This window comes from Aquarana catesbeiana, linkage group LG04, assembly GCF_042186555.1.
Source record: "Aquarana catesbeiana isolate 2022-GZ linkage group LG04, ASM4218655v1, whole genome shotgun sequence".
NCBI lineage: Eukaryota > Metazoa > Chordata > Amphibia > Anura > Ranidae > Aquarana > Aquarana catesbeiana.
The window spans coordinates 526,601,338-526,613,454 of NC_133327.1; the positions used below are offsets into that span (position 1 = coordinate 526,601,338).

The following is a 12,117-nucleotide window of genomic DNA, read 5'->3' on the forward strand; positions in this document are numbered from 1 at the left end:
CTGCCAATGTTTACTTGATTATGACTTAGGTACCCCCAAGATTCCTTCAGTACTGTTCAAGAAACTTTATTTTTACCAAGTTTTTACCAAGTCAATACAAAACGGATTTATTTTTTTAAAAGTACTGCACTCTAACAATTATTATATTGATAATATATTAGAGCTTTTACATCTTTAAAGCTACTGTAACTATAATGTGAATCACATTTCTCTAACATTGCAAAATATGTGTACAGCGCTTACCCCTACTATGTGACAACAAAATAACTACGGTAAATCAATATGTATAAAATATACAAATAAAGATCAAGTAAATCCATTAAGATGCCATAAAAAGTAGATCTATATAGATCTATTGATTTATTTATTTTTTGCTATCAGAAAGGGGTGATCCCTGTACATATTTTCTTCTATAAATCAAAAGTGATATTGAACTCCCCTGCAAGCTGGCAATGAGAGTTTGCAGCCATAGTCATGGCATTCCTTCCAAATAACAGTCATGATTTGTATTCATTCCTTTCCAGGCAATTACAGGTATTACACTTTTCTACTGCAATTATTCAATTTGTATTTAAATACTGTATGCTAGACCAAGGGGAATCCAGTCAAAGCATTCTATAAAAATACCTGACAGGGTATCTTAATTCTTAAATCCCACAAAGGTATTTGAATGAATCAGCTGTGGGAAATTCAAGCGTTGTATGGACATGGCCTTTACAATACATCATTTAACTAATGGGCATCTGTGACACTTCATAGATACACTTTGTAAACAGTTATTCGCCCATTTTCCTACTACCCCTTTTCCATGGAGTGGATTCCATTGAGATCAGCAGGGGATCAGCTCACAGATCCCCTGCTGATCAGAGCACAGCGGGCAGCCATGATTAAACAGACTCCTCAGTCCATTTATACCCGACTACATTCTGATCAGATCCACCTAAACGGAAGAGGGTGGACCCACTTCCATATTTTACCCAGAGGTAGGCAGGTGCCATCTGTCTATAGGAATGCTTGGACCTTCCGATCAGGTCAGCCAGAAAAACTGACAGGCAGACCTGATCAGATCGCCCATATGAAAGGAGCTTAAGCTAAATCTTTATGAACAGCTTTTAAAAATGATACATTGTGAACTCTGAAACAGTTTACAGAACAGTAGCATATTCTGTAATGCTTAGTTATAAAGGATGTGGGAAGAAGAAATACATTTAATATTCTTAATATACTTGTAGAGCTTTAACAGTCAGTCAAAGAGTAACAACAACCTCATTCACTGTTATTAGGTGTGAATCCTAATAACTGTACTATACATGCTATTAGTGCTTATGAACTAGATATATAAGCCACACAGATATCATGCATTTATTCCATGTCATTTTATATTTTGCAAACATCTGTAAACTTGTATGCTCCTATTGCAGTGAAAGTCAATAAACCAACATATACAGTTATATATGCAGTTTATATACAGTTAATTAATTTGTGAATCCACAGTCCACAAAAGTGTTACTAAGGGTACATTCAAACCAGCCGCTGGATTGCAACACAATGGCTGGTGTGCATTGCAGTGAAGGCAGTGCTGATGCTCTGATCTCGGCACGTACCACTTTTCACTTTTTTTTTTATACAAACTTTATTGAACTGTCACATAGTGACATTTCATAAAGTTCCGTGCAGTGACTGCACTGAAAAAAAGTACTGAACGCAGTCATTTTTGTCAGTGCACACTGCCCACACACCACCACCACACAGTGGTGTAAACCATCCACACCAGAGACAAGGCATTGTCTTTTGCTGGGGGTATGGTGGGACTGGGCTGGAATAGCCACCCAGTGTAGTCCCACCACACGTATGAATCTTCTCTTAAGGTCATTACAAGCAGCCGGCTGTAGTTAGTGCATAAATTATTGGAAAATTGCGAATTACTATTTTCCGTTAAGTGCAGTAATTACTACATTTCACACAATGATAAATTCAGTTGCTAAAAGGACCTTTCGTTAGTCATGGATAGGTACTTCTATTGGTATGTGTTTCATTTGGAGTTACTGAACAGAAAAAGGACCCATGTACTGAACTCCCTGTAATTCAAAGGGGTAAAGTCAAATGAGGAACCAAAATAACAAGTGGGTGTTTTTATTGAGCAACTTTTTTAAGTTCTAATGCAAATGATGGCTGAAATGATGCATATAAGCAGAGCCAGGACTAGGGGTGGGCAGAAGGGGAATCTGCCCTGGGCACGGTGGTACCATATGAGGGGGGAACCCTGTGAAGAGTTGCTGCAACTACAATCTGAGAGAAGTATTGACAGCAGCTTTACTACTACTGTTAGCATTGAGCGGGAAGTAACAAAGCCCAATGTGGAGAGGAGGAGAGAGCTGGGAGGAGGTCCGCGCTGTGCTCTCTCCCCTCCAGGTTTTTCCTCCTGTCACTGCCGCACTCCTCAATTGGGACTGTCACATCGGACTGAGCAGGGTTTATGGGTAAACAAACCCTGCTCAGTCCTGATCTGACAGCTACTGCAATCTCTATTGTGAGTCTCCGCGGTTGCAACCCCATACCCCCGCACCTTTTCCTGCCGACTGCCTATCAAAAGTTTTAAAGCAGCTTCCCCCCAGGTTCCTCCTGAACTGTGAAGTGTCAAGAAGAGGAGGTGCCTGGGAGGAAGAGCATCCCACAGACATCTGCAGCATTGTAGGTGAGGTCTGTATGTAAGGGAGGGGGAATTAAACTGGATACACAACTGGGGGGGGGGGGGGGAGAGTAGCAAATATTCATACTGGAGATGACAGTATTTGTGCTAGGGGAGAGAGGTAGAAGTTGATTAGTGATAGGAGGTGGGGTTTGGGGGGGAATATGTGGTAGGACGGGGAACTGGAAGAGGGGTAAAGGGGCAAATTTGTGCTATTAGAGGGGGATTGGTGAAGAGGATTTATCCAGGGAGGTGTGGAATTTGGGGGGCGGTGTGGGGGGTAAGATTTTTCTAGCAGAAAAAATTGGGGGGAAGAGGATTTGTGCTGTGGGGAGATTTGGGGGGGGGCAGAGCTGGGAGGGGAGATTTGTACTGGGAGGTGTTTTATGGGGGGGTTAGACTAGAAGGGGTGATTTGAGAGGGGAGCATTTGTGCTAGGAGGTAAAACTCTGGGGTCCCTTCATGTCTGTGAGAGACAAGGGCGGTGCTGAGGGCCTGATAACGCATTTCAGAGGTTACAGACGTTAAAAATGCAATACTGTGCCCTCAGCACTGCCCCCACTTTTCACAGACACCAAGGGGCTGCCACAAGGCTGACTGCTCTTGTGCAGAACACCGACAATTGGAAAGATTTATGCAGGGTTGGGGATTGCATTGGGGGATGAAATTTGTACTGAGAAGAGGGGGAATTTTTATTTGGGAGGCCTTGGCTTTTAAAGGGAATTGATGTTTAGGAGATAAGCATACGGATTAGTGCTCAAATCGTTTTTTTTTGGGGGGGGGGGGTGGACAGTTTTTGCTGACACATAATGCTCATAAATCTTGGAGGGAGGGGGGATGCCGTTTGGCATCTTCACCCTGGGCGCTAGGTGGCCTTGTCCCAGCACTGCATATAAGCTTTACTTGGACTTCCCATCCCTTCTTTTCTAAACGTTTAAAGATGTGTTAAAGTTTATCAGGCTGTGTTCTTCAGAGTCTCTGTAATGTTACAGACACCATCAGCCAGAATAAAATGCTGTAGTAGATATACTGCTGCAGCAGTATGCTAAAAAGGTTATAGATTTCTTTATTACAGTTCTCTATTGCACCAATAATGAAGATCTGTTGATTGTCATACATAGTTCTCCTCATATTTATAAATTAATTTGGTGACTTCATTATGAGTAGGATCACCTATGGCACAAGAGCTACGTACAAAGGCCTCTAATTCTGACATGAAGTGGTCTCAAAGCAATTGCTTCAGTGATACCACAGTCAGCAGAAAGATTGCCTAGGTTCCAGAGTAAGTGCCTTTGTGCCTCGTGTTTCCACCATTACAGGTTTTAATTCAATTATCTTTTTGTATTTAAAAATTGCATGCCCTGATCAACATCAATCTATCTATCATCTGTCAATAGATGTTAGCAGAGGACTGGAGTTTGCCTGGAAAGATAGCTGGTGGTAAAAAAAAAAAAGACGGTTACACTTCAAAACTATAAACATGAACAACATTTATTCCACTCTTAGTGTCTTTAAAAAGCTCAGAAAATCATTAAAAAAAATGACTATTTTAGCAGCCTCAGGCACCATGCATTTTAAAACATCAGCGTTGCACAGTCTGCTTTATCCATTGCAGCAGTGTAACTATGGTAACATACCTGATAAAATGAAGACCATTGAGCTGCTTTTTCTAGTTCCATCGCTGGTGCATTGACAGCCAAGTGTGCTTGTGCACTTGGACTTCCCACGATGTGGTGCCAATGCTATTTAAGCTTTTGCTCCTGTTACCGACAGGAGTGGTGTACCATACTTATTTAGGGTTTACCTGCTGCTCATTTAGTTTCCTTTGTATCTCTTCAGAATCACTGGTTTCATACACGATAGGTTTGGACAACTCTGATTCTATGTGACCCAGCCATGATCTTAGGCTGCTCATGTTCTTATCCAACTGCTGTACTGCAACCAAGGTCTCCTTTAGTTTCTTCACTCTGCCAGGTAATGATAAAATAAATCAATTTATTACTGCTGTCAATAGAATATTGTTAGACCAGTCCTTTAGTTTATCAGCTGCAAAAACATGTAACTATAGCAATGGTAAACCATGTGACTGCTGTGGGATCCAAACACATAATACAGAACAGGCAGATTGATAATGATCTCTCTGAGCAGAAAAAAATGTATGAAAAATAAAGACAGACACAAAGCTCAAGCCCCTATCAGTGTCATTACTTACCTCGTTTGAGTCATGTGTAGAACACTGGAGGCTACTGCTTCCTCCTGGCATTGTTAATGGCCAGACAATGGACCAGCGAGTATAATGCGTGGGCAGAATACTGGATCCGGGAACAGTAGGTAATCCTCTGGCAGACGTACATATTCTAGTCAATGTAGAAGATTTTTGGATACTGAAGTGGGATGCCACAGGACCAAGATACCTGACATTTCTTTTACTAAGCTTATCTGCCATAAAGTTCATTTAGTATGATCGAAAATTCTTGCATATTGTTTGGAGCTGTTCATTCCACTACTATTATGAATTAAAAGTCATTAGTTGTGTATCAAAGCAGATAACAATATGTACACTGTGTAACCTAAAAATGGCAGTGGGAATGTGTTTTTTTTTAACTCCAATAAAACCTCAAGGATGCACTAAGTGACCAAAATATGGAAGACTGTAGATAACAAGTTACATCATTGTAAGTTTTACTGGAGGAGAAGGGTGCATTGACATGATAACTATAAATGATACTTTTCCTGTCTTATCTGTAAGTTATTTGAATTTCTACTGAAGAACTGTGATATGCTATGATATGTGTATATGCAAGATTAATGCTTTTGTGCTCTGATTCTGCACACAGTATACCAAGACGACAAGGGAAATTTGTCCAATTAGTCTTGGATGTCAAAGCTTCTCTTACGCAGTAGCTGTCCACTGAGATCATGGTAAACTATATCAACAATTTGTGGAACACGCGCACAAATGTCAGTTTTAGCCTCATGTGCAATTAGAATTCATACATGAAGATGTAATGTGACTAACACAATTTAGCATGTGCCATAAGAAGTATATAAAGCAGCAGGATATGTGCTCTTCTGCGGAGGCTGGAAGAATTCCCAGAGGACACTGTACTGCTCTAGAAGGCATCATTATCAGTTTAGCACAAAGTTTGGAACAATACATGTTTCACATCTCTAAAGTGCCAGTTTATATTTAGATCCCTTCAGACAAAACTCACATCATATTGGGCTTGCAGATTAGAGCTGCTAAGAGCTAGCAGTACAGACTGTACACAAGATATGTTAAATCAAACCTTCAACGCTATTACTTTGCACAATTGTTTAAAAACCCAACGGCATTGTGTACTCAATTTCTTTCTCTACACTTCACTAAGACACAATGCTGCAGCAGTATAAAAAATGCACAGAACACTCACACATCTTCTGTTACATTCTATCATTTCTACATTTTAGTACAAATCTCATTTATTCTTATTTGGAATATATTCTTATTTGAAAATGCATTTGTGCAATCAGCAGCAGGTAAGGTATGATTCACGCTGCGTTATAAATCATAACATGGACTTCATGTAAGGCATTGAACAGTTTATTACTTACAGCTCAATGCAAATAAAATTAGTACAGGTTTGTTGTTTCTAGATATATTATACTGAATAGGCATTATCATATTGTATAATATAATAATAAAACAACTCTTCTATCAGAAAATGAAAGTTGCAGCACTAAAGAGCTCCATTAAGCACACTGGATACACAGCAATGTTGGCTTTCCAGCAGGACCGTTTGACACAAGCTGTTCTGATGGCTTCTGTAGAACAGAGAGTGATACACAGAGATCGAAATTCAGCTGGCTCCTCCTGAACCGGATAATTTTGATATGTATATACCCTACTTAACAATCAAGCACGTGAACAATTAAAAATAAGAACTTGTACTTGCCACTTCTTGTCATTACTATATGTTAGTTCAGTAGTAATAAACCAGAAAAGCTAAGCTACAGTGTTAGAAGCTTTTCCTGTTTAGTCTATGTAAGCTTTGCCAAAACAGGCTAATATGGAGATGGAATTGGGGTCACAAACACAACTCTAAGACACTGGGCTGCATGGTTGTCGCTCTGCACTGCACAATGGAAGCAATATTGTTAGCTGTCTGTATCTAGTGATTTAATTGGCTGCTGAGTTCCTTAGGGCAACTTACTAAAGGAAGAGAATTTTCACTTAGCAAAGTTAATGCTTACTTAGCTTAGTAAATCAGATCATGCTGTGTTCACTTCTCTTGTCTAATCAAATGCAAGAAAAAAAAAACTTTTTTCATTTTCCCATGTGCATGGATAGTTGTTTAAAGTGAGCTTACTGTATTCTCTATACAAGTAAACATTCTTTATTAGTAAAACATCCTCCTTTACCTAAAATATCTATACAAATCCTTGGACTGATGGTGGCGAGTAAAATAGATGTGGCAAGTAAACCTACATTTTCCACTTATATTAAGCTTACACTGGCCACTTGTAACCAATGTAAAGCAAAGAAAAAAATGTGTCATAAATGAACACAGAAATATTTATATGGTCGATAGCTAAGGACTTAGATAACATCCTTCTTTATACCATTCCAAATATACACACTGGGGGTTATTTACTAAAGGCAAATCCACTTTGCACAAGAAGTGCAAACTACAAGTGCAAAGTGCACTTGAAATTGCACTGAAAGTGCACTTGGAAGTACAGTCGCTGTAGATCCGAGAGGGACATGCAAGGAAAATAAAAAACAGCATTTTAGCTTGCACATGATGGGATAATAAAATCAGCAGAGCTTCCCCTCATTTCAGATCTACTCCTCAGATTTACAGCGACTGCACTTTCAGTGCAATTTCAAGTGCACTTTGCACTTGTAGTTTGCACTTGTAGTGCAAAGTGAATTTGCCTTTCGTAAATAACCCCCTATATAGAGCATTTGTTCAAATGTCTGTGTGTGAAAGAAGGTTTATTCTAATCTGGTGCCCAGAAGACCAATTTTATTACACGCCACTAGCATCTTGTCTGGTAACATCACCAACATACACTACAAGCAACTTCTAGTTGCTTCACATTAATGCCAAATGTTTAAAGCTAGAAACTTGAACATGCATATTTATGAATTAAATTAGTATATTTCTTTACATAAAGGTAATGTAGGCTATCTGGTCCTCTAAACATCAGTCTGATATTGTTAAATCTATAGCATGCGAGAAATCAAACATCTGTTTCTTGCCTTGAGACATCACAGTCGCAGTCAGGAAGTTCAGAATCCTCGATGCTGTCCTCTGCCATCTTATGTACGCCTAAATCAGCAATGGCTGCCGCAAGGACCATGAACGTACTCATCAGTAGAAGCAAAACCATGAGCAATTAATGCTCACTGGAAGATAAAAAACCTTTTCACTTCTGTGGGGAACACAGAAATGAGGGCAGCACACAGGCACAACAAACTTTTGTGAGATCTTGGCGTGCAACATGAGACCAAGTGTTTGGACAACTGCTCATGCTTCTATAAAAAGACCCCACTCAAAAGAATGTAAGGGATTTGTGACCAGCAATGATGTCTGCAAACAGAATATGTCCTTGTAGTACTTTGCAGGTCTGTGGGACGTTCACTACATAGAGAGCCTGCACAGGACAAATGCTTATTATATCATACTTCCTATATTTGTAGGCAGTAGAGCAAGTAATCCAGAAATTAGACTGCAAACACACAATAATCTGCAGGGGGATTTAAAAACAATTGGTAGTTCTGCCACACAAAATTGTTGGAGGCAAGTTTTCTTAAGACTGGATTTACACTTTTGCTTTTTTGCTTGATGCATGGTCCATTGAAAACAATGAAAACACATCAAAGCATGTGTTAACAAGGCACGTCAATGGAGCATGATGTGCATCCAAGAAAAATACAAAGAGCATTGCAGCGTGTGTTAAAAATGTGCACCAATGCATGTTAATGCACTAGAATGTAAGTTGTTACTTTTCCATTATTTCAATAGAAAACACATCAGAAGAAAAAGTACAGAGGTGTAATTAGGCCCCAAAGGTGCATTCAGATCCATGTGCGCATATAACCATTTATCATAAGACCTTCTTCAGAACCTAAACTGCTGAGTGGCTAACTGCTGTAATTGTGTTCTTCTTTACATTAGTAAAAGGTATGAATGCAAATAATTTACAAGTGATTCTTATTACAGCAGTATGTCTAATAAAACCCTGCAGTTGTTACTAGTTAGCACAAGCTGCATTGCTGGTGAATTATGCATGCAGAGCAGTTCAATACACTTCACAAAACATTATTTATTTTCATGACTACTGTTCTGCTGCAATTAGCAGATTTGCTCTGCACATTTTTTTTTATTCAACAGAACATTTTTTTCCCAAGATATCTGCTTCTTGCAATGACATTAGCTCAAAATCGTAAATTCTGGCTTTCACATGCCCAATGTTTCTTACCTTTTTACATATAAAGCATTTTCTAGACTATTATAGAATAATTTGGACAATGTACTGCTGATGAAACTAAAATGTAGGGATAAATCTAAAACTCCATGTAGACAGTGAAAATCAAACAGTACCATGCCAGCAAAGGGTAGAATGATGAAAAGCTCTATTTGCATAATTTAATATACCATGAAAACAGGCACTGTTTTAGAAACATTCTTTAAAGTTGAACTCCCCATGAATAGCTAAATAAACATCTGAAATACATATGTGAACTGTTCATTTGTGATTTTTGCAATTTTAGTAAGCCAGGTACTCCCACTACAAAGTATAGTTAGGTCTAGAATCTCACTTTTCTGGAGGTAATAGTGGGGCTTGGTACAGGTCCCACCCCAGCCTACTGATTGGACAGTACATAGCCATTAGTACACAATAAGATTTGTCCTATGCTCACTCATCTTTTAAGCATGTTTAGGCATGATTGTTGAAAGAATTGCACAGCAGGTCTCAGATTGGCTAAGATTGGGAGAAGAAGGGGCTGATGTCTAAACTCTGCTTTGCAGCCATTTCAATAATTCATCAAAAATTTCAGCCTCAGTTGACCTCAGAAATAGAACACGACTTGCATAACATCAAGTCTTTACAGGAGCAACAGTATTGCACTGAGCCAGCACAACCATCACTACTCACAAAGAGTTCCAAAAGCTACATGTCATATCCTAGTGGCATTAAAGAAGCGAACTGAATGACTAGCATGCTCCTGTATCACTGAAATACTTGGTGACTTAGTGCTAATGTTGTGTGCGCATTATGTTACAGGTCTAATGATCCAGCGGCCATGTGGTATTTCGTACAATGCACTTATAAATATATATATATATATATATATATATATATATATATATATATACAGTGGGGACGGAAAGTATTCAGACTTAAACTTCAGACCCCTTAAATTTTTCACTCTTTGTTATATTGCAGCCATTTGCTAAAATCATTTATGTTCATTTCTTTTCCTCATTAATGTACACACAGCACCCCATATTGACAGAAAAACACAGAATTGTTGCCATTTTTGCAGATTTATTAAAAAAGAAAAACTGAAATATCACATGGTCCTAAGTATTCAGACCCTTTGCTCAGTATTTAGTAGAAGCACCCTTTTGATCTAATACAGCCATGAATCTTTTTGGGAAAGATGCAACAAGTTTTTCACACCTGGATTTGGGGATTCTCTGCCATTCCACCTTGCAGATTCTCTCCAGTTCTGTCAGGTTGGATGGTAAACGTTGGTGGACAGCCATTTTTAGGTCTCTCCAGAGATGCTCAATTGGGTTTAAGTCAGGGCTCTGGCTGGGCCATTCAAGAACAGTCACAGTGTTGTTGTGAAGCCACTCCTTCGTTATTTTAGCTGTGTGCTTAGGGTCATTGTCTTGTTGGAAGGTAAACCTTCGGCCCAGTCTGAGGTCCTGAGCACTCTGGAGAAGGTTTTCATCCAGGATATCCCTGTACTTGGCCGCATTCATTTTTCCCTCGATCTCAACCAGTCGTCCTGTCCCTGCAGCTGAAAAACACCCCCACAGCATGATGCTGCCACCACCATGCTTCACTGTTGGGACTGTATTGGAAAGGTGATGAGCAGTGCCTGGTTTTCTCCACACATACCGCTTAGAATTAAGGCCAAAAAGTTCCATCTTGGTCTCATCAGACCAAAGAATCTTATTTCTCACCATCTTGGAGTCCTTCAGGTGTTTTTTTTAGCAAACTCCATGCGGGCTTTCATGTGTCTTGCACTGAGGAGAGGCTTCCATCGGGCCACTTTGCCATAAAGCCCCGACTGGTGGAGGACTGTAGTGATGGTTGACTTTCTACAACTTTCTCCCATCTCCCGACTGCATCTCTGGAGCTCAGCCACAGGGATCTTTGGGTTCTTCTTTACCTCTCTCACCAAGGCTCTTCTCCCCCGATAGCTCAGTTTGGCCTGACGGCCAGCTCTAGGAAGGGTTCTGGTCGTCCCAAACATCTTCCATTTAAGGAATATGGAGGCCACTGTGCTCTTAGGAACCTTAAGTGCCGCAAAAATTTATTGTAACCTTGGCCAGATCTGTGCCTTGCCACAATTCTGTCTCTGAGCTCTTCAGACATTTCCTTTGACCTCATGATTCTCATTTGCTCTGACATGCACTGTGAGCTGTAAGGTCTTATATAGACAGGTGTGTGGCTTTCCCAATCAAGTCCAATCAGTATAATCAAACACAGCTGCACTCAAATGAAGGTGTAGAACCATCTCAAGGATGATCAGAAGAAATGGACAGAGTTAAATATATGAGTGTCACAGCAAAGGGTCTGAATACTTAGGACCATGTGATATTTCAGTTTTTCTTTTTTAATAAATCTGCAAAAATGTCAACAATTCTACAAGTCTGTGTTTTTCTGTCAATATGGGGTGCTGAGTGTACATTAATGAACAAAAAAATGAACTTAAATGATTTTAGAAAATGGCTGCAATATAACAAACAGTGAAAAATGTAAGGGGGTCTGAATACTTTCCGTCCCCACTGTATATCTATATATATATATATATATATATATATATATATATATATATATATTGTACATACACTGTATATACAGTATAATAGAATACAAAGGGGTTACAGCACAGCACAGCACAGTGAGCATAACTTATTGCCCCATCAAAAAATAATACAGCAACTTCAGTCACCTGTGGAAAAATTAAAAGTCAGCAGCTACAAAAACTGTAAAAAACAGACACTTACCTTTCCAGGGATCCCACGCTGTCCTCACTGGCCAGTTTCTTCACTGGCCTTCAGTCCCCAGTGGCGGCATATTGTCCTAGGGGCTGTGACTGCTTGCGACTTTACTTCCGGCTGCTCACTGCGCATGTGCGAGCCGCACTGCGCTGTTCTAATGGTCCCACAGTCTTCGGGGACCTGTGACATGTCCCAGAA

The 12,117-nt window shown here is 39.7% G+C and overlaps 1 protein-coding gene across 1 annotated transcript in view; it reads right to left on the minus strand.

Moving 5' to 3' along the window:
• The window catches only part of SYNE1 (spectrin repeat containing nuclear envelope protein 1), a 513,156-nt gene that overhangs the window by 55,182 nt on the left and 445,857 nt on the right, over positions 1-12,117 (minus strand). Inside the window, 1 exon segment of the mRNA XM_073627830.1 lies at positions 4,494-4,656. Within this exon segment, the coding sequence (XP_073483931.1) occupies positions 4,494-4,656 (163 nt within the window).